Source organism: Macaca nemestrina, chromosome 1 (assembly GCF_043159975.1).
Source record: "Macaca nemestrina isolate mMacNem1 chromosome 1, mMacNem.hap1, whole genome shotgun sequence".
NCBI classification, from domain to species: domain Eukaryota; kingdom Metazoa; phylum Chordata; class Mammalia; order Primates; family Cercopithecidae; genus Macaca; species Macaca nemestrina.
Genome location: NC_092125.1, coordinates 139,687,170 through 139,710,761, shown reverse-complemented (window position 1 = coordinate 139,710,761; position 23,592 = coordinate 139,687,170). Strand labels below are relative to the sequence as shown.

At 46.7% G+C, this 23,592-nt stretch overlaps 1 protein-coding gene across 7 annotated transcripts in view; it reads right to left on the bottom strand.

The window, feature by feature from the left end:
• The window catches only part of LOC105485405 (BCAR3 adaptor protein, NSP family member), a 289,503-nt gene that overhangs the window by 21,429 nt on the left and 244,482 nt on the right, over positions 1-23,592 (bottom strand). For 6 of the 7 annotated variants that reach the window (XM_011747744.2, XM_011747743.2, XM_071077163.1 and 3 more), the window contains 3 exons: positions 9,043-9,171; positions 5,758-6,200; positions 181-284 (listed from right to left, as the gene is read on the bottom strand). In XM_011747744.2, coding sequence (XP_011746046.2) covers positions 181-284; positions 5,758-6,200; positions 9,043-9,171 — 676 coding nt within the window. Of the gene's footprint in view, positions 1-180; positions 285-1,128; positions 1,346-5,757; positions 6,201-9,042; positions 9,172-23,592 lie in introns of those variants that run through there. The other variant, XM_024793989.2, reaches the window with a different exon arrangement.

The window sequence follows — 23,592 nt, the reverse complement described above, 5'->3', positions numbered from 1 at the left end:
GCATACAGTGTCTAGCTCAGCACTTCCCAGCTGGATATAATTCTGCAAACCCATTCCCCTTCAGGCTGCAAGCTGAGGCAAGTGTCGGTTTCAAATGAGATGACTAGATGGGGCAGGGTAACAGCTTGAAGGAAACCAGGGTCACAATGACGTTCTCCCTGAAAATTCCCCGAAACATACCAATCGGCAGGTAGCTCTCTGACTGGTGGGCTTTGAGGGACAAGGCTCTTCTGTCCTGCATGTGATCCAGGCAGGCTGGCTGGCTACCACTCTTTTCTTTGTTTCTGAAGCAAAAGACAAATAGGATGGAAACATGTATTAAAGTGTAAACTAAAACCTTTAGGCAATGCCATGGGAACTTAAACAAAAAAAAAAAAACAGAAAACTGCTCGGAACGAGAGTGCTACAGCATACCCTAAAAGTATAGGAATGTCTGCTGGAGAAACAAATTACTGATGGGGTGATTAATATATGACTGCGTGTGCTCCATCCCCCTGTCCCCATGACCAATGCAGCTAAGTCCTAGGATGCCTCCCCTGGGCCGTTCCATCCTGTTGAACAGAGTAGGGTAAAAGTTTTACGATACTCCCCGGGAAAATCTGATGAACTGGAATGTGGACTTTTAACAGAGCCCAAAATTACTTACAGGCCCGGAGGGAATGGCTTGCCTAACTAACATGCATTTTCCACATGCTCCACAGTGTTACAGTTAGGAAGGAAGCTGTGGGGAAACTTCCATTTTGGTGCAAATCTCAGCATCCCCCAAATAACCTGCAGGACTGCCTGGGGAGGCTGCCATCCCCAACCTCCTGGCTGCTCTGGGGGGACCCCCCACACAGCCTCCTCCTGCTGAGCTGGGAAAGGCACCGCCATGGTCACCAAGCAGCAGTTGGGAGGCACGCTGCGTAACCACACAAGGAAAAGGTGGAAGGTAACTTTCAACACACTCGCTGTTATTCCTTCTGTCCCTTTCCAACTCAAATTGGGAATTTTTCCAGCACCAAGCACCAGAATCTCCCTAGCTAGAGACGGAGGCACTGCACCAGCCAAGTTGTCATGAACTCTAATTGGCCTTCCCATAAGCACAAAACATTCTTATGTTACAGAAATCATGAAGTTCTTTCCTACCTTTACAAGCACCAAAGAAAAAACAAATCAAAACACCCCCAAACTCCGAGCAACAGGGAAATTCCAGCAACCTTTCGAAGATAAGGCAAGACCGAGGGCAGATTACAAAAGGAAATGACTCCTGAGAAGTGATATTGAAGTAGTGACCACTGCGGCTGGACTCCAGGGGCCAGAACGGCAGGGCTTGGAATGCAACCTGCCTGTGAACACACACCTTTGCCCAGGGCAGGCCACCAGCCAGCCAACTAGCAGGACCCACGTCAGGGCAGGTGGCACCTGGCCAGAGCTGCATAAGGGAGCCAGCCACTGAAGGACCTTGGGGCAGGGCAGCAGGCCATAGGCCATCTTTTCCCCTCCTCCCACTTAAACATTTCTGGGCGTGCTGCCTGTACAAAGTGGTGACAAGTTCTAGGAGGATCTGCATTCCAAAGGGCACACAGAAAAGTGGCTCTATTAGGCCTGACTTGTTGACTTAGAGACTTTCTTAGTCTTTTTTAAATTTCTTATCTTAGAAAGTTTTTAAACTAGGCTCATTCAGGGCCAACTAGAAGGCCTTCCCCACAGCAGTGGTTCTGTTATCTTGCCGAATACACTCCCACTCTGTGCATGACATTAATTCCCTGTTTCCACCATTCAGCAGCCAATCCCTCCCAAAGGAAAGAGAAGAAAACGTACCCCTTGTAACACTGTAGGGGATCTCAAGTCCAATCCTATTACTATGAAAAGGAGGATTTCTAAATATCAGATCTTGCCTCCCTCCTTGCAATTGCCCTGATTTTTTGTTTGTTTGTTTTGAGACAGGGTCTCGCTCTGTTGCCCAGGCTGCAGTGTAGTGACATGGTCATGGCTCACCGCAACTTCAACCTCCCAGGCTCAAGCAATCCTCCCACCTCAGCCTTTCCAATAGCTGGGACCACAGGCACATACCACCACGCCCATCTAATTTTTATATTTAAAACAATTTTGTGGATACATAGGTATATATATTTCTGGAGTACATGAGATCTTTTGATACAGGCATTCAATGTGAAATAAGCACATCATGGCGAATGGGGTATCCACACCCTCAAGCATTTATCCTTTGAGTTACAAACAATCCAATTACACTCTTTATTTTAAAATATATAATTAAGTTGTTTTGACTATAGTCACCCTATTGTGTTATCAAATAGGTCTGATTCTTTCCAAATTTTTTTGTACCCATTAACCATCCCCACCTCCCTCCCACCCCTGACTCCCTACCCACTACTACCCTTCCCAGGCTCTGCTAACCATCCTTTTTTTTTTTTTTTGAGACAGAGTTTCACTCTTGTTGCCCAGGCTGGAGTGCAATGGCATGATCTTTGCTCACCGCAACCTCTGCCTCCCAGGTTCTGGTTCAAGCAGTTCTCCTGCCTCAGCCTCCTGAGTAGCTGGGATTACAGGCACGCGCCACCATGCCCAGCTAATTTTTGTATTTTTAGTACAGACGGGGTTTTACCATGTTGGCCAGGCTGGTCTCGAACTCCTGACCTCATGATCCACCCGCCTCGGCCTCCCAAACTGCTGGGATTACAGGTGTGAGCCACCGCATCCGGCCCACCATACTTCTACTCTCTGTGTCCAAGAATTCAATTGTTTTGACTTTTTGATCCCACAGATAAGAGAGAACATGTGATGTTTGTCTTTCTGTGCCTGGTTTATTTCACTTAACATAATGATCTCCAATTCCATCCATATGGTTGCAAATGACAGGATCTCATTTTTTTATGGCTGAATAGTACTCCACTGTGTATACGCACATTTCCTTTATCTGTTCAGCTGTTGATGGACACTTAGGCTGCTTCCCAATCTGAGCTATTGTAAACAGTGCTGCAACAAACATAGTGTAGGTTATCTCTTTGATATATCCCTTTGATTTCCACTCTTCTGGGTATATACCCAGCAGTGGGATTGCTGGATCATATAGTAGCTCAATTTTTAGTTTTCTGAGGAACCTCCAAACTGTTCTCCATGGTGGCTGTACTAATTTACATTCCCACCAACAGTGTAAGATGGTTCCCTTTTCTCCACAATCCTCACCAGCATTTGTTATTACCCGTCTTTTGGATATAGGCCTTTTTAACTGGGGTAAGGTGATATCCGTTATAGTTTTGATTTACATTTCTCTGATGACCATGTTGAGCACCTTTTCATATGCCTGTTTGCCACTGCAGCGGCATGATCTCGGCTCACTGCCTCCTGAGTTCAAGCAATTCTCCTCCCTAATAGCTGGGACTACAGGCATGCACCACCACACCTGGCTAATTTTTGCATTTTTAGTAGAGATGGAGTTTCTCCATGTTGGCCAGGTTGGTCTTGAACTCCTGACCTCAGGTAATCCACCTGCCTCAGCCTCCCGAAGTGCTGGGATTACAGGCGTGAGCCACCGTGCCCAGCCCATTTGTATGTCTTCTTTTGAGAAATATCCATTTCTCAAAAGAGCAAATCTTTTGCCCATTTTTAAAATCAGATTATTAGATTTTTTCCTATAGAGTTGTTTGAACTCCTTATATTAATTTTTATATTTTTTGTAGAGACGGGGTTATGCTATGTGGCCCAAGCTGGTCTCAAACTCCGGAACTCAGGCAATCTGCCCACCTTATTCTCCCAAAGTGCTGGGATTACAGTTGTGAGCCACTGTGCTGGGTCTGAGTCTGACATTCTGCTCCCCTCCAGATAATAATTATCACGAGCATTTCCCTAGCATCTCCTATGTGCCTGCACTGTTCTGAGCACTTTGCATATATTAAATCATGTACACCTCACAAGCTCCATCTTTCCAGATAAAGAAGGTGAGGCCCAGGAAGGTCAAGTCGCTTGCCTATGGTTGAACAGTTGCCCAGTGTGGAACCAGCATTTGTGCCTGGCTACCAGGTCCCCAGCCAGATGCTGACTAGCATGTGCCAGAGCCTCCAGGCAGCACACAGCTGTCATCTGCATTCCACACAGAGTCCTGTATTTTCCTCCCGAAGTTTTGCAGTATAGAAATGACAGTTTGTGACATTTCCTCATGGACCAAAAAGAAAACCAGTGAGTAGAATAAAACATGTTGGTTTACGTGCATAAGATTAGAAGCTGGGAGACGGCTCAGGCTGCTGTGTGACTGAGGGGCTGGACTGGATCTGTGTTCTTATGCCTGTCTTTTCTCTCGTTTCCTTTCCCAGTGCTTTTAGATAATATGCACAAAGACTCTGAGCTCCATGAAAGATCGGCCCTATACAAATGCAGCCCACCATCGCTGACATTTGACAGCTGGGTGCCTAGGATCAGGGAGGCCTGATTTGAAGCCCTGATTTTCCACCAAGTGCCCCGAATCCTTCTCTTCCCCCATTCCCTGCGATTCAGAATACAGCCCCATGCTCTCTGCATCTCCTATCTTAGACATCTCATCTGTTCTCATCAAGTGAACCACCCTTTCCATGTGGACCAAGCCCTAATTTAAGTTTTCAGCCCTAACTCATCGCCTGGACCCCAAAACTGCTGCTGGACTCTGGCACTCAACAAAACCACATCTTCCAGCTCAGATGAAAAAGTGTGTTTTGGCCGGGTGTGGTGGCTCAAGCCTGTAATCCCAGCACTTTGGGAGGCCGAGACGGGCGGATCACGAGGTCAGATCGAGACCATCCTGGCTAACACGGTGAAACCCCGTCTCTACTAAAAATACAAAAAACTAGCCGGGCGAGGTGGCAGGCGCCTGTAGTCCCAGCTACTCCGGAGGCTGAGGCAGGAGAATGGTGTGAACCCGGAAGGCGGAGCTTGCAGTGAGCTGAGATCCGGCCACTGCACTCCAGCCTGGGCGACAGAGCGAGACTCCATCTCAAAAAAAAAAAAAAAAAAAAAAAGAAAAAGTGTGTTTTATCCTCCACAGTGCCCTTCCTCCTGGTCACTCCTGTGGTCTCCAATGTGCCCTCCTCTGACTCTACCACGTGCAGAAGAGTCCTGGGAGGCCAGGCTCCTGCATCTCTCAACTCTCCCTTCGCTCCACTCCTGCAGCCAGGGCCCTCCATGACTCAGTAACTGGGTTTCCTGTTCCTGTCTCACTCCTCGCCCCCAGTACATCGCTGTCCATTTCTATTCTTAGGACACCGTGTTCACTATGCTGAATCTGTGCAGCTCCCTCAAAGCCCTGCACCTGGCATTAAGGCCCCCATGATAAGGCTGGGGCTACCTCCCTAAGCCGACTGCTACGGGTCCCTTGCACAGACCCTTTGTTCCAGCCCCATCAGCACACTCATTGCAAGCTCTTCGTGGCATTTTCTGTCCCCACACTTATGCCCATGCTGTGCCTCCCACCTGGAACACCCCCTGCCTTTTACAGCATCTATCCAAATTTCCCCCAGCCATCAGACCAGCCTAAGCCTACCCCCTTCACAAGGTCTCCCCTGTAAGTGCCCCCACAATCCTTCCTCAGCTCCTGTACCATTCATTGCTGGCCCTGCTCGGCTAGGAGCTGATCGTGCACTGCCTCATGACTGCTATTCTGCGAACAGTCAGCATTCCTATTAACATCTTTTATTTCTCTGTTCCATGATGAATTCTTCATCTGCCTAACTAACCTTGGGCACCCCCGGCGCCCCTCATAGTCCTGAGGAGGAGACCCTGACCTACCTGAGGAGGTTTCCCCTGGGCAAATTCTGCTCTCGGGCCTGGACGCCACCCATGGTGAGGCTCAGCCTCTTGGTCACGTCTGGCCTTCCCTCGGTGAGGCTGCCCTCCCGGGCCTGGCCTGGGGACATGCCATAACGCTCCTCCAGGCACCGCAGGGGCACCGTCCTGTTGATGGGCTGGAAGATGATGGCGCCACTCTGCTGGGAGATGGGCCGGCGGTTGCCCACGTAGCAGCGCACCAGGCCAGGGATGGAGTCGAAGCTCTCCATCTCGAACTGGTACTGCACGCGGCTGTAGGCCTCGCTGAGCCGCAGAACCGTCCGGTTGATTTTGAAGTGCTGAGCGAGGTTCTTCCACTGACAGGTCAGGACAAAGTTCCCAGGGCTGGACAGAGAGTCACGAACTAGGAAGTCGCCATCTCGCTGCACAAGGTTTTCCGACACCTTTGGGACAAAAAGGTGAGTGAGGGGTAGGAAAGGCAAATTCACATTCCTTCTAAAAGCTTATGGCTACCCACTTCTCTGGGCCAACAGAAGACAATGCTACTATGTCTCTTCTTGGGCCAGTTCTTTAGTTTTTCAAATACCAAATTCATAGGAGATCCAATCATTCATTCAAGAACTGTTCATTGACCACCTACTCGTGCCAAGAACCACTGCAGGCTCAGGGGATGCGGTGGTGACAGCGGCACCGAAGAGCCCAGCTCATGGAGCTCCTGGTTTTGGTGGGAGCTTCTGTTTGAGTGAGGATAAATAACCAACAGCTATGCATGCCAGTTGTAAGCTCAGGGAAAAAGTGAACCAGGAAAGGAGGCAGGGAGTGCTGGGGAGGGGATGAGGGCTGTCCAGTAAAACAGGGTGGTTGGGGAGGTGTCACAAGAACATGATGTTTATATGGACCTGAATGACGTAATGCAACAGGAAATAAGAAATGAGAAAACGTGTGCCTGGCAGGCCTGATTTTCCCTCCCCAACAAGTGGAGTGAGGAGAAAGAAGGTATTTGTTGGTGTCCAGAAGTCGTCCTCGGGGCCCTCTCCTAAGATGCCCCTCTCCAGGCCTGGCCAATGGGGAGGAGGACTCTGCATGCAGGACTAGGGTATGGATTCTGGACGCACCAATTACTGGCTAGGAGGCCTGGAACAAAGTCAGGCTGGGGTCCATCTTACAGTTACTATGAGGGTTATGTATTTGTATACATAACATATGCAAGCGCTGGAACACGGTGGATGCTCAAAAATAGTTAACTAGCATGATGCTGCTGCTTATAGCAACTGAAGAATTTATAATGTGGTACAGCCTGGCTGTTCCTGTAGCCTGACCACCTGGGTTTGCATCCTGGCTCAGCTGTATGACTCTGGACAAATTACATAATCTCTTTGTGGCTCACTTACATCATCTGAAAAACACAAATGATAATATTACCTACGGAATGGCTATAAAGATTTAAGGGGCTAAAATGTTAGCAATAACTTGTTATTATGGTTATGGTTATAGTGTTCAGTTATCCAGTTTGGAATGATTTATCACTGAAAATTAATACTCATGGCTAGTAATAAACAAATTTGATGACCATGATAAGGAGACGGACAGTGGTGACAGTCATCAGTTTTATAATTCTGACAATTTTTCTGGGACATTCCAATATTTGATCAACAGTATACTTCTGCTAGCTCAAAAGAGTAGGCTACCATGGTTACTTTAAAATTGCATCTTTGCCTTAAAAATGTTTTCACATAGAAATTTCATTTCTTAGAATTGAGCCTGTGAAAATAATTGTAGGTATGAACATAGCAATCATAAAGGATGTTGGTCAAAGTATTAGAAACACTCTACGTGTCCAATAAATTGTGGTGCATGCATACCGTGGACAGACATACAACATAGTCTGGTGCAGAAGAATATTCTACAGTGGGTGAAAATTCCCAGGACACAGTGAGTGAGTAGAATGGGCTACCAAAAAAGTATATGCAGTACGATCTCATACTTGATTTCAAAAAGCCTGGGGTGATGTCTGTACACAAAAGTATTCATCATGGTTATCCCCAGGAGAATTATGAGGAGAATTATGGATAAGAGTTTAATTTCCTTCTTTTTGCTATGTATATTTTCTACAATCAATTTTAAACTTAAAAAAAAGTCAGAATAATAATTATTTATTTGATTGTGCCAAGAAATCTGCTACATTAAAAAAAAAAAAAAAAAAAATGCCTGGGCGCAGTGGTTTACGCCTGTAATCCCAGCACTTGGAGAGGCCGAGGTGGGTGGATCACTTGAGGTCAGGAGTTCGAGACCAGCCTGGCCAACATGGTGAAACCCCGTCTCTACTAAAAATATAAAAATTAGCAGGGCGTGGTGGTGGGCACCTGTAATCCCAGCTACTGGAGAGGCTGAGGCAGGAGAATCGCTTGAACCCAGGAGGCAGAGGTTACAGTGAGCTGAGATCGTGTTATTGCACTCCAGCCTGGGCGATAGAGTAAGACTCTGTCTCAAAAAAAACAAAAAACAAAAAAAAACTTAAGACATGATGCCCTTCCCCCCAGCCCCTGTCCACACATTTCCTGTCATGTTGTCCTTGGTTAATGATTGGCCAGGTCAGGTTTACAATAAAAACCCAAGGGAAATTCTATGCCTCAATTCTGCAGACTTACTCTATTTTTCAATTTTTACAGTATTAAATGAAAAAACATTATTCATGGCAATCACCCAAATGACGATCGCACAGTATATTCTGGGCCACGAGTCTGTGGTCACGGGTTTAATTCCCCTTCTTCCCCACCTCTGGTCACGGGATCCAGCAGGGAAGCCATGGAGAGTGTGAATAACTGCCAGCTCACCGGGCCAGAGGCAGCCTTGTTGGTCTGGGCCACCGCCCTCTCTCCTCCCGAAGCTAAGCCACTGCCTTGAGAAGGAGGGGCTGCAAAATGGTCTGAGGCTGCTGGCAGCTGGCCAAGAGTTCAATTACCTGGGCCATACCCCGCCCTCCTAGTTCTTCCGGTTGCTGACCCTGTGGCTGCTGCCTCCCACAGCTCTGTGCTTGCAGACCCCAGGAGTGCTGGCTGTCCCTCTACTTCCTGAACATGTGGATGTGTGCTTTGGGTTCTTGACCTCAGCTCTTCCCAAGGTCTTCTTAGAGAAGGGTCTAAATGAAGCCATTTTTAGAGTATCTGTTTTTGGTTACACAGGAGCTTCCTCCCATGTGGCCTCGAAGTGGGGCCCTGCAGATCATCAGTCTGTATGTTGCCTGAGAGCAGCCCTGTGTGTGCTGGAAGGGATAAGACCAGGTACCTGTCGGGGGATGCGGCCGTGGTACCAGGCATGGCTGCGCAGGTCCTCGCTGCTCAGCAGCAGCTCCTCCTCCAGCTCCTTCTTCAGCTTCTCGGGGGTCCTGTCCATGATGTGCCTCTCCTTGGAGAACTGCAACACAGAGTCAACCATGAGCTCACCCTGCCCAGGCCACACCAGGCCATGCCAGCTGGAGGTGACCGCCTGCTTCACTAATCCAACCAGTTATGCTAAAGCCTGCGTTCAGGTAGGGGAGCCTAGATAATGATTACAAAGAGCTGTGACCTTTCGTTTCTCTGGCCGCAACCATGTAATAAAATTTTCACCTGCACATGGGGACTATGGTAGGAGAGTCCACCAAGAGGTTCCTTTGACCAGTCTACTCAAGCAGCTGGGCAGGAAGGGCCAGAGAGGTGAACAGGTGGCAAGACACAGCAGCCCGGGCTGCTCTCTTCCCAGCGGAGAGCTTCCTCATTCTCCTTCAGGACTGTCCTGACATAGCGTGGGGAGGGCAGCTGTTCCCTTCTGGCCTTAGATACTGGGCCTCTGGGCAGTGAGGCCCAAAGCAGAATCCTTGGGCTGGTAGCGATGGCCCTGACTTCTTTGCTGTTGGTAAACTCAAGTTCAGGAATTGAGTCCGTCTTTAGAAACTTTTAGGGCATATGGACAGAGCAATTTTATGTCTCTTGAATCTAATAACAGAAGTCTATGTCTTTGTTTCACGTTTCTAATATTTCATTTTTATGACAGATAGGAAACGGAAACAAATTTAAAAAGACAACCCTGGTCCTTCACCTGAGATGTCTGAGAATCACTAGTCTGCGGCATTGCACAGTGGCCACGGCGGGGAGTGCTAGGGGGGCAGCAGTGGCTCCAGGTTTAATTTAGAGCCATGCCCACTTACAACATGTGAACTGAACCTGGAAACCTGCCCAGTTCCCAGCAAGACCAGGCTTGCTGACCAGGAACCGCTTGCTAAAGGTCCCATGAGCAGAAAAAGGCTGTGTCCCTGTGGTTTTCCCAAGTTTCCCAGCTTGCCTTTCAAACCCCCAAGGGAGCCACACGATTATTACTTATCACACCACTTTTTAAAAATGCTTATTTGTTTTACTTTTTTGAGACGGGGTCTTACTCTGTTGTCCAGGCTAGAACACAGTGGCGCAATCTCAGCTCACTGCAGCCTTGGCCTCCTGGGCTCCAGCGATCCTCCCACCTCAGCCTCTCTGGTAGCTAGGACTACAAGCACGTGCCACCATGCCTGGCTAATTTTTGTAATTTTTTTTTTAGAGATAGGGTTTTGCCATGTTGCTCAGGCTGGTCTCAAACTCCTGGGCTCAAGCGATCCACCCACCTCGGCCTCTCAAAGTGCTGGGATTACAGGTGTGAGCCACCGTGCCTGGCCTATTATACTACTTTGCACCTCAGCAAAGAAATAGCTCCAAATTCTTTTCCACCCCCCCCCAACCAAAAAAAAAACCCTGGAATTTTAGGGCTAGATTCTTATCCTCTAGTGTTTCTTTGCACACTGGCCCATGAGGCGAGTTAGCTGAAGAGTCACTCGGGGGCTGATTTTTAAACGGGGCCCTGGCTTACTATGTGTTTACTTCTCCCTCCTCCTCTTCTCACTGGGCAGACACTCACTGGGGAGTGTCTGAAGATGCAATTTGCATCAAAGAGATGCTGACGCTGGCTGTCCAGGGTGCCTACAGGCTTTAGATGGTGATGTCTGACACCGTCCGCTCCATTATTAATATTGTGCGGCTTCATCTGAAGACAGCTTGAGTGTGGAACGCAGGCTGTCAACCCGGCCACGCTTTACTGTTCTTTTATTGTCTGTCTTGCCTCCCACTAGACTGTAAGTTTCATGAAAACAGAAATCCATTTACTTTTTCCCCATCACCCTTGAGCAATGCCTGAAAACATCAGGCACTGGGTATTTAGTAAACAAATACCCCAGGATGAGAAAGATGCTGACTTTGCTTAGTTATGGAGATTCTCTCTTTCTCTCTCAAGTTATTTGAAGCCCTGTTTTCGCTGGGCATGCTGCCATTCAGCCAAAAGACCACATTCCTCAATCTCTGTCTCTTCCAGGGAGATGTGGCCACAGGACTCAGTTCTGACCAAGGAGCTGAGACGCGATGGCTGGAGCCTCAACACCATTCTGGACCATGAGTGGGGAGCCACACCTAGGAATGGCTGGGTGGAAGGTCTGATTGAGGCTGGGTCCCTGATGACTGTGGGGCCAACACACCAGCCCTGGGCCGCCAGCCTCCAGGTCTTCTAGGTGATCTACTTTATGGACACCTGTGATTGGTGGGTGTTCCCGTCACTGGCAGCTGAACTAAATCCTAACCCATATTGTGACCTGACCCCCATTGAGTCACCCTGACAGGCAGTCTGCAGGCTTAGCCTAAATCCCTTGTGCTGCACCCTGGGCCCACTTTTTGGTCTGAGCTCTGAAAATGTGGAGATCTGAAAACATACAGCAGGTCTTGCACGGTTCTTTATTGAAAATTTATTTGCTTATATCCAAGAAGCTATTTCCATATTTATCTTTGCATTTTCCTTCCTCCCTGATGTCCTAACACTCAGCCACCTCTCCCTCTCCCCGGCTCCCTTCTCAGCTCTGCTCATAACTGCAAGGCTTATTATCATTTTTTTTTAAGCACTTTATATGCATCAATCTTTTATTCCAGGTTTTGAGATAATGCTTTTAAACTAGTTAAAAAAATATAAAATCAACTACCTTGCTACTTCTGTCCATATTACTAACAGAAGAACAGAAAAATTCTAAATTATTGTTCTTTCCCCCTGTAGACTCCAGAGAGGGAATCCTACAGGGTACTATAGGAGGTAGGGTACTAGGAAAGTACCTAGAGAGACAGAAATGAAGATTTTAAGATTGATGCTCTCAAATAATTTGGAATGAAAGACCAGACTTCAAAAAGTATGCCCTTAAGCTCTTGCATAATTTATGAAAAGTTTGAAGGTTACACAACTGCCTAGACTTGTATTTTAAAAGGGAAGGAGGGAAAGAGAGAGGGAAGAAAATGAGAGGGAGAGAGGGAGGGAGAGAGGGAAACCCAGAGTGAACAAGCAATTGCAAAAGGCTTTCCATTTCCAGCCAGTGAGGGCTGGCTCGAATATACTGCAGGGAGCCATGTGTGCTGCTGGGCGCCTCTGCCTTAGCAGATGATGTAGACAAGTCTGCCAGACAACTGAAGAAAGCAATTCAAAAGGATCACCCCATATGCCCACCTCATGATTAAATAGTGGTTATTTTGGGAGTGGAAACCTTCTAGAACTTTCACTACTGCCTTTGTCACATATATTAATGCAATTATTTTTCCCAGCTGCCTGTATTTTATGAGATCTGGATCTCCCAACTGGGATTTTGCCACTATAGATAAGTATTTTGATGGACTGTAAACCCCACAGGTTAGTGAGAGGTGACGATATAACAAATTGTGGCAAAATGTATCCATCTGTATTTCTGAGAACATTGTGATTGATATCTGTGCTTCTTGGGGACCAGAAATGAGATTCCTGCTTCATAGGACTGGTCATGCATGTCTGTAACATTTGGCAGAATTCTGTAGGCTTCCCACATACAACCTGAATTACTGGTGGCAGTGTATCCTTCCACTTCTCTACTGCCATGTGGGAAGAATTTGGATTTCTCCCTGGAATGTAACCATTTTGTTCATGGCATAGGCTAGTTTTTGGGACTTGGCTATGAAGCAAATTCTAGCAATTTAAGGTAACACAACAGAGCCTCTGCCTTCAGCAAAGGTTTCATCCCCTCTGTGTGGCTATCGGTCTCCTCTAATTGATCTAATTTATTCTATGAATGCCCTAAGAATCCTCCTGCCCTTCCTCAGACTACTTTTCTAAGGGAAGGGCAGAAGAGATTAGTACTGTATTCACTCACATAATATTCACATGCATTGTTATTGTTTGCATAGCCCAGAATGATTTATGAGAAGAGACAGGATAAGGTGTCAGGTCCTAGGTATTCCAAGTGCTTCCAATCTTGGAAAAATAGACACAAGCACATCGTTCAAATCCACCCCAGTTCCTATAGCCTTTTCTCCTAGCTCCTTTCCAGCTCTCTCACATTTGTAGACATCTTCTGAACTCAGTGTGCTTTAAGGACGGGCTGGACTCAAGTCATCCTCAATCCCTCTGTCAGCAAGGGACAGTAGGCATTGTGGCACCCAGAATGAGTAACACGGCTGTGCTCTCTTAGAAAGCTGACACTGAGGCCGGGCGTGGTGGCTCAAGCCTGTAATCCCAGCACTTTGGGAGGCCAAGACGGGCGGATCACGAGGTCAGGAGATCAAGACCATCCTGGCTAACACGGTGAAACCCCCTCTCTACTAAGAAATACAAAAAACTAGCCGGGCGAGGTGGCGGGCGCCTGTAGTCCCAGCTACTCGAGAGGCTGAGGCAGGAGAATGGCATAAACCTGGGAGGCGGAGCTTGAAGTGAGCTGAGATCCGGCCACTGCACTCCAGCCTGGGCGACAGAGCGAGACTCCGTCTCAAAAAAAAAAAAAAAAAAAAAAAGAAAGAAAGAAAGCTGACATTGAATGTGAATGCAGGACTGTACATTTTCTTCAACTGCCAGGCAGAGCAAGATAACTTGTGAATAATCATTCGCTCACATAAATGCAATAAACGTTAATAATGATTACATTATCTAGTAATACAACTCTCCCTCCAAGATTAAATTCTCTAATATTTGCCCCTGAGTTTGAACCTCATTCCTAGAAGGCATCTGATTCCTTGTTTTTCCAGCGTTTTGTCTTGAAGGGAAGGAGGTGGCAGCAGAGGAGGAGTCAGAGAGACAAGGTTGGTTTTCGCTGCCTCAGCAGAGGCTCCAGCCATCCTGAGCTCACCCCACACAGCAGCTGTGGGCTCAGCCTCCGGAGGGAGGGATGCTGCTGGGCTTTGGATCAAGAACATTGTGCCCACAGGTCTTGCCAGCTTCACTCCAGGGACCAAATCCACCCACAACCGTGATGAGACCACAATGAGACAAATGTGCAGGCAGGGCCCATATCTTGTGCTTCAAGAAATTTGAGTAGTCCTTTTAGAGGGACAGGGAGAGTAAGATAAGGTACTATGTACATAAATAATAAGTATACCTTCAGGAGGAAAGAAAGAAAAGAAGGGAGGGAGAGTTAGTAACTACTGTACATGGTCACCCACTCACATGGCCCCACTTTGAAATGTTTATGTTTGTCCTAGTCATTAGCACTGGGGTCTGAGATGAGATGTAGGTAAAGTGACAAACGGGGCAAATGTAGGGAGTGGATGACGCCCCCTCTTGTCCAACAAAATTGCAGGATAGTTAGAAAATTAATAAGTTACTATAATTGATGCTTTTCATGAAAATCTGAGTCTAGCTACATCTTTCCTATCCCCAGCATTTTAATAGCCCTCATATCAAAAAGTGTTACAGCAAGGTGTTTAAGAGCCACCTCAATCCACAGGCCACTGTGCCACGCACCTGCTGTGTGGCCTCGGGCAAGTGACATTAACTCTGTAGAGCCTCAGGCTCCTCATCTACAAAATGGGCATGATAATATGTCATGAGGTGTTAATAAGGATTAAATGGGTCAACATCGGGAAAGCACTAAGAACATCCCTGGCACATAGCACTGTCAATTGTCATAATAGACTCTCATCAGGATGCTACTAATCTGTTTCTGTAAAATAAGCAGGCTTCCTGTTCAAGGTCTGACGCAGGAGGTTGAAGGAGGCAGGTGTTTGGGAGGGAAGCAGTTAAGGAAAGCAGCCTGGAGCCTGCGGAGTGCCTGGAGGCTGCCTGCCACAGGTTTCTTCAATCCTCACTCACTGCCCACCTGGCCCAGCACCTCTACTCGGTTACACGGAGAGGGCTGGTCCTAGCTTGCTGGGGTTGGCTCCAAGAAATCATAAATATCACTCTGAATCTGGAAAGCACATCTCTGCAGCCCCACATGGCCCCGGCAAGTCCAGTCTTGACAGGCTGGAATAGCCAGGGCCCAGGAGATGATTGGAAAACACATTCTGGAGGCGCAGAGCCAGGTCCGCGAATGTGCTGGGAACCTTGATTAATGCAGAAACCCACATTTCAGCAGCTCTCCAAGGAAGAAAAGCCATTCCGGCATGGGAGGAATGGAGCTCGGGGTCTCCTGCGTGAGCATCAGAGCCTGCATTTCAAATCAGGCACAACAACGGGCCCTGGAGGCGCAGGAGATTCGACTTCTGAAGACAGGGGATGGGGAGGAGTGCACTTGGGCGATCTGTCAGAAACGCCCAGAGGAGGCTGGGGACACTCATTCGCATGTAGGAGACAGCAGAATTTCAAAAAGATGGCATTTGCATTATAATAAATAATTATTTTACTCTATCCCTGCCTGTAAGAAAGGCTTCCTAGTTCCCACAGGATTTTAAATTGTGCAAATCGGCAGGAAAGACTCTTCCCCAGGCCTAGGAACGAGGGTGGAAAGAGGCTGAGGAGGCCATGGCCATCCATTGTCATGACCAAACAGTTGCCAGCATCTGGCTGCCGGTGGGGGATGGATGCCCTCGTCCCTGCACTCGAGGAAGGCACAGTCTCCTTGGAAGATGACACACAAACAGTTTAACACACCCCAAGCTCTAGAAGCATACTGTTTGTCCTGCCATCTGCTCCCTGTCCCTCCCAGCTCGGCAGCTGGGGCAAGTTACCCCACCTCTTTGTCCTTTGGTTTTCCCTGTGGAAAAATGAGAAAAGTCACTGTGGCCAGGAGTGTCCTGGAAACAGATTCATGGAGATGGGAGGAGGACAGAAGTCTGGAGAACCAGGGTTGGACCGTGAGGATAAAACTTAAGGACAGGGATAGGAAGGGTATTTGGGACATTTGAGCTAAGAGACATTTCCTTGTGTCTTTTGAAGACAAAAAGAGCTGGCCTTGGCTGGAAGGTTCTGGCTAGGAGGAGACAGCTAAAGCATGCGAAGGCATAACAATGGTATGTTATGTATTTTATAATCATCCAGCAACCCTGCCACCCCCCAGGGGAGCCCCATCTTCACTCCAAGCATGTGGTTCTGACCCCACCTTCCTGACCATGGCTAGTTGGCCCAGGAAGTTCTCCTGTACCAAATTGGTCCAATCAGAGTTCTTCCTGGGATTTTTCTAGATGGTACTGAGCGAAGAAGGTACTCTATCCCACTCCAGTGAAAACATCATGAGATTTGAAGCATGGAAGTTGCTTCACTCCCGTGTTTCCTGCCAGGTAGAACAAAGTGCTGAGAGAATCAAACCAGCAAGCAAAGAGAAGAGGAGCAAGAGATGGAAAGTGACCCCTAGCATGCACCTCCCTAAGCCCCAAGCTGATTACATCAGCCGGCAAACTCCTCTTGTGAGCTAGGCTAGTATGAGTGGAATCCCTGTCACCTGTGACCAAAGCAGTCCTGATCCAGAAACGCAAGGACTGGCTGAGGGCAGCCCAACATTGGTGGCTGAGGGTTTAGACCGTCATACTCCAGAAAGTCAGAGTCACTGAAAATCTTTGCCCAGGAAGGCAACAGGTATACAAAAAGATGCTTTCAAAGAGGTCAATCTGGCTGCAGTGAGAGCATGGGCTGGATGGGGTCAGCGCTGAAGGCACAGGTCAGAGCCTTTTGAAATGTACTGACAATGCCCAGATCTCCATCTCCAGCCCTTAGGGTCAGTGCCTGGTAGGGATATTTACTGGAATCCGCATTAGAGCTCAGATGTCAGTATGGATAAACAACTCATCCCCTCTGCAAAGCCTGATCGTTGCCCTTTTGCCCAGTCACTGGCATCTCTTCTGCCCTCATTACCCAAACTAGAACCCTCAGAATCGGCTTCCATTGGTTAAAAAATTCCTGATTCTTTTACCTATCCCCATTCGAATCCCCACTGTTTAGATTACTGTTCTTTTCTCCTAGAACTTCTGCAGTAGCCTCCTAACAGTTTCTCTACCTCCCATCTCTAGTCTCACAACCTGCCACCTACAATACCACCAACCTTGTCATATTGCCTCTAGGTTCAGAGATTTTAGTCCGAGGGTGCTCCAGCTAAGGCCGACACGACAGCCACAGTCTCTTTCAACTCCCCTCCCACCACACACACATATACACAGAATCAATGAGCTTCTAGTATTTAGTTTTCATTCATGCCAGGGTTCAGGCCTAGTCCCTGGGGGCACAGACCCCAGTCCTGCATTGTTCCTCCAGAATCCTGAGCTTTAAACACCATTCCGTGTTGCCCTAGGGAGCTGACCCATGCCCCTGACATATACTGAACCTACAGACACACTGGGATTTGGTTCTGAATTTGCTAGGAGGCCCAGACCATGAGAGGGCTGTGGATGCAAATAGGAAGTATCCCTATGGGCCCGCAGAAATAACTGTCAGAGGCATGACTGGCGGGGAGATGGGTAAGGGTCCTGCCATTATGAAGTGCGCTCCAGGAGTCACCAGAGTTGAGGCATTAAAGTTTTCAGGACATTATTTGGGGCTGTTGGCTGCCAAGCCCTGAGGAAATAATGGTTATGCTCCCAAGGGCTAACAGTGACCTCCAGATAAAGCCCAAAGCCTCCTTCATAAGGCAGGTAATGCCCTTTTCCACCTGGTCACAAGCTAACTTGCTAACATGTTCTGATGCAGGGCCCAATTGCAGGGACCTTCCACGGCTCCCTGAACATAACATCCCTCACGTCCTGCCTCCATGCCTCTGTCTTGTGGTCCGGCAGACAGTGACACATCTATAGAGGTGCACAGCCTGGCAGGAGTCCAGGATGGGAACTGGGGAGCAGCCAGGGGAAAGTCAGACAAGGCAGGTGGGGACCTTGAAGGCCAAGCAGAGGCCATGCCTTATTTGCCTTTGGCTCCCAGAGCCTGGCCCAGTGCCTGGCACACAGCGAGTGCCCAGTAGACAGTGACTGGCTGGAACCATGCTCACTTGCTTGCCCTCTGTCTAGCAGGTTCCTTGTCACACTGGGTGTGGAGAAGAGGAGAGAGCTTGGAGGCTGGTCAAGACAAGTGACCATGGGCACATTTCTATACTTCTGAGCTTGTTTCTGTATGCACAAGGAATGGGGGTAACAATTCCCAACTCACAGGACTAAAGAACCTGATGCATGTAAAGCATCTGGCACTATACCTGGCACATGGATGCTCGCTTGACACACTGTGGAATTTGAACCCTCTTTCTTTTTTTTTTTTTGAGATGGAGTCTCGCTCTGTCACCCAGGCTGGAGTGCAGTAGCGCGATCTCGGCTCACTGCAAGCTCTGCCTCCTGGGTTCACGCCATTCTCCTGCCTCAGCCTCCCGAGTAGCTGGGACTACAGGCGCCCGCCACCACGCCTGGCTAATTTTTTGTATTTTTATTAGAGACGGGGTTTCACCGTGTTAGCCAGGATGGTCTCGATCTCCTGACCTCGTGATCCACCCGCCTCTGCCTCCCAAAGTGCTGGGATTACAGGTGTGAGCCACCGTGCCCGGCCTGAACCCTCTTTCAAAGATGGCTTTTAGCAACAAAATGGAACTTTCACTAAAGAAGTAAAGAAAAAAAATTACAAAATCCATCAGAAATTTTAGAGATACCGGGCCCTTGATAATTTAGTTCTAATGTGATAAAAAAGCTAGAAGCTGGAAAATTGATCTCTACTTAGGCACAGGTTTGTTTATTTCATTTATCTCAGTTCAAAGTCAATAGTTCCTGGAGTTTTGAGTAGCACTCAATGGTTCTATAGATGCAGGGTGAGTAAGCAGGCATACTGTCACTTGGTGGCAAGCACTTTCTGTGCATATATCTCACTATTAACAAGTTTATGTATTCGCTCCAGGTGGCTCACATATCCACAAGTACACAGGTGACACAGCCCAGCATGCGAGTGCAAGACAGTTTTGTGTTTGCACAAGGCTAAGAGGTCCTTGTATGTGGATTCTGTCTTCTTGGACACTTAGTTGTTGAGAAATTTTTTGTTGAATTTTAAAAACTGAGATGATTTTCTAGTCATTCATTAATTCCATGATCAAGCCTGGCAATTAACTTGGTTGAATAAAGAAAAAGAAGAAGGGAATGTGTGCATAAAAAGAGGAGGTGGGGAGGAGAAGGAAGAGGAGGCTGGAGAAGGAGAAAGCTAAGAAGCTGCTGGGCTATTCTATCCTAGTTGGGAATGTCAGGCTCCAACACCCAGAATGCTATCAGGGTTCTCAAACAAAAGCCTCCTTTCTTCAGCTTTGGAACAGTTTATTAGCTTGAGGGAGAAGTCCACAACAGTCCAGGCCTCTTATCGAATTGTACAAAACAACTCCACAGGTTGGGATTTTCTAGAAATCCTATCCAGAAATTTTGATTACAAACAAAATTATAAGTCTGACTGGAGTTCTGGATCTTCAATATTAACACTGGTCTAATTTCTTTTTCATTTTTTTTGAGACAGGGTCTTGCTCTGTCTCTTAGGTTGGAGTGCAGTGGCACATTCATAGCTCACTGCAGCCTTGATCTCCTGGGCTCAAGTGATCCTCCCGCCTCAGCCTCCCAGGTAGCCAAGACTACAGGCCTGTACCACCAGACCTGGCCATTGGTCTAATTTCTAAGGAACGCCGGTGTCTTCCAATGAGCTCAGGGTGGGAAACCCCACAGGGGTTGGGCTGTGAACTGCACCACATGGACCAAGGTGGGTGTCCAAAAAGACAGACCCACATCTCAATTCCACTGAACTCTGGGAATCCCTGTGATGACTTGAGGCCTGCATCATCACTACCCCCAATAACGTTGTAAACATGTAAAGAAACTGTATCCCCAAAAAGAACACTTTCAAAAACCACTAAATAAAGCAGTCTGAACCCTTCCTCTGAAGAAGGCTGCTACATCTGGCATCGTCTTACAAGTAAATCCACCCCAAAATGAAGTTCTTTGGAGAATTCAGAAACTCAGCCCTTTTGAATCCCTGCCTTGTGTTGAATTTCAAGCCAAGTTTACAACCAAATTCCGAAGTATATAAAGGCCTTTTAAAGACCCAATTGGTATTTTTACAATTGAAAACCTGCATAAATTGATCATGAACCCAAAGAATGAATAAACCCCAATTACTTTCACCACTCTAAACCCTGCCTGAAGCTAAAAAATAAAAATCCAGTTCTCTACAAGTTTGAAAACCAGTTACTTCTAGTACAAGCCCTTGGGTGTTTTCATGTAAAGTAGAACAGAAGGAACAGGAATGGCACTTGTGGCAATCCTAAAGCCTTGTAATGAAATAATTAGTAGATTGGTTCTGTTTCACCTTTCACTGACACTTGCTGGTTTTGTGCCTTACCTAAAAATACTTTATTTTATTATAATCCAAAGATAAATGAAGAAAGGTTTGAATTCACCAATCCTACTTTTCCCACTGGGATGCTAGGCTAGAAAAATAGTTTCTTATGCTAATAACTGTGATTAAAGCCAAAGCCTTTACTTAAATAATTAACTTTACAAATAAAAAAGTTCAAAGAGAAAAAAATTCATATTTTATATCCCTATTGGGTAAACAAAAAAAAAGTAAACATGGGCAATTGGGCATCTTTGCCTGACCCAGCCCAGTGGGCACATGGTGGCCTGGCCAGCAGTCCAGGACATGGCCAGAACCATAGCTAAGGAGGTGCCACTTGTACACAGCTGTCATGGATCTGTATATTGATTACAACAGCTGTCCAACAGAGGGTAATAAAGTGTCCTGAGGAAAGGGTGTCTTACTCTAATTCATGCAAAGCCACTCTATGGGCCAGCAGGGACGGTCCCTGAGTGTGTCCCTGTGACTTCTCTGCCTTTTAGGTGTTGGGTTCCTGGCAGATGAGGACCTCTGGCCTCACTGGACCCCTTGCTATGAGTCAGCTCCTTCAAATTCCCTCATTAAAGCTCAGTGAAGCAGCCTTTGCAGAGAGCTTCCTAATCCACTCATACTTCACCCTGTTGGCTAAAGTCCTGCAGAAATAGTCAGGGCCTCCATTTTTAATCAAGAGTTTGACAGTCACTGGAACACTGTGCCTTAAATGAAACCCAAGGACTTACTACGTGCCCGCCGTACTACTCTGCCTCCCTGGCTAGATCTGAGGCAGCCACAGCTGTGATGGAAGGAGAACTCCATGCCCTGCAGCAGTCACAGCCTTTTTGAGCAGACAAAGCATTTGAAGAGAATGCACAGCAATAAACATCTATCTTATCTGGGGTCAGTAAGGGTTTCTGGCCCCTTCTGACAAAGAAATTGGCAGCTGAGATTCCATAAAAATTTCAATAAGTTTTAGCATTCTGAAACACTTCAATTGGTTTGATGTTAATGTTTAAGCACCTTGATGAAATAAATTTCTCTCTTCCAAATCCTAGAAAGAATCTCCCTTTGAGCAAAGATTCTGCAGATGGGTTTTGATGCCATTTTACCATTTTATAGTTAGATCTCTATAATATATCACGCTGTAGACCAGATGCTCGCTTTAGTGCCATTAAAAACTAATTTGCAATTTGCTGTTAAATAAAGATGCTTCATTTTCCTACTGTATATGATTTTCCTTTTCACAGATGAGTGAGGATACAAGGGCAATCAGACCCTAGTGCAGACAAGAAAATATCATCAAAACCCCTAGAGACCCCAAATCTAAGAGATTTCCTTTTATTATCAAACCTAATCAATCTCTTATCAAAAGAGGCTCAGAAACCATGAATAGTAAATATGAAGAGGATATCTGTAGAACCCCTTGCTTATCAAAGTTCTGAGAAATTCCCATTAAATTTTGTGTGCAAACTAAAAAGACTAATTTAATTTTAATTCGTGCAGATCGAAGTCTTAGAGCAGAGCACTCTGTAAGCAGGCAGCAGTAACTTAATCCTACATGCCAAACTAATTATATTAGAATCATTGTGATAGGTGCCCATGGCTCCTTTGATGTTAAACCCCTGTTACCTTTGCTCCCCAGTCATTCTCTGGGCAAGGTCTCCTGTACACGTTCCCATCCTGCCAGATCATGAAGCTGTTGCTTTTGAAGCTCACTTTTATTTTGATAGAACACCAAGGGACTGAAAATTATTTCTCACTGATTTTGGTCTGAAAACTTCGGGTGGAATTCTAAGCTTGACAGAATGTAGCACATACAATGCCAACAAATGTGGCTTCTTTTCTTCACTAAGCTCACCCACACACCGGTGAAACTGCTCAATGTACTCACTGCACTGTAATATCTCCCTCCACCCCTTCTTGACCCCAGTGAGTTTGCCCATCGTGTTTCTTACCCCCTTGATAAGCATCATTTACCTACAGCCTCACTCAAAGCTCAGCTCCAAGGGGGTTTCATCTTTCTGTTAACAGATAAACCGAAACACGATGAGATTTCCAATAGGCCCTTTGTTAACATCTTGCCCTGCTGAAAGCCCTGGTGGGTACCTTCCGTCTAGATCAAATTTAGATGATGACTTCCTGGAGCAGCCCACAGAGGACCAGACATCCAAATCACCCCCACGAGGCAGGCCTGCATTCTCATTCCTCCTAGCGAGAAGTCGGATGTGCCACAATTAAGAGGAAGGCCGAAGGTCACTGGGTGTACTTAATCATTATGGGACCAGAGAAATGAAGGGCTTTGATAAAAGCTAAACACCAGTTCAACCTACAAAAACCCCGTCTAAACCACTTTGCTCCCTTTAACCATGTCCTCGAGCGACTTTGAATAATACTTTTCTCGCTTTCACGGGGCTGGCCCTTGGGTTAAATGAAACAATGCAAGTGAAATATTAATCGCTGAGTTCAGCAGCAAGATTACACTCAGTAATAGTAGTGCTTTGTTACCATCTACAAAGAATGAAAAAAACAGAGACTGCCCTGGCTAAGGCAGACCCTAATAAAAGAGTTTGAAATCCAGCTGATCAGAGTTCAAAATGTTAGAAGATCCAAGCCAGAAATCCTCACCACTGGTAATTCGATCTTGTTAATTCAACATCTTAATGCAAATTATGAATGATCTGGAGCACAGCTATTCATCAAACCAGATGTCCTATTTGCTCTTCAATAAGAATGTCAGCAAATCAAAATCAACTTAATTAAAATACTCTCATTTCTTAATTCACCTCAAATGAATGAGATGAATTAGGAAAGGGAGAGTACTCAATCAACAGATTGCACTGTAGTTGAAAGACACCCAAAGATGTAATTGGAAGGAAAAACAAGATATGCCAAACACACGGAGGAAAAGCCAAAGATTCAGACAGCCTTCCAGCGTGGGGTGTAGAACAAATGACTTTGAAATTCTCTCTCTCCAAAATAGTACCATGACTAACAACCATCTTAGAACTCTGCTCTGGGACAAAGCGCATCATATGTCAGTGCTAAGTACGCAGTAGGCTTGCAGTAAAACAAAATGATTCATCACAAGATGGGTTTTGGCCAGATATCAACTGCACCACTTTTAATATACAACTCACAGGCCACTTTAAAGGTATATTCCTTCTAGAGGAGCTCAAAGCACTAGATACCCACATATCTCATTTAACAAGCATTTTCAAAAATGCAAACAACAAACAT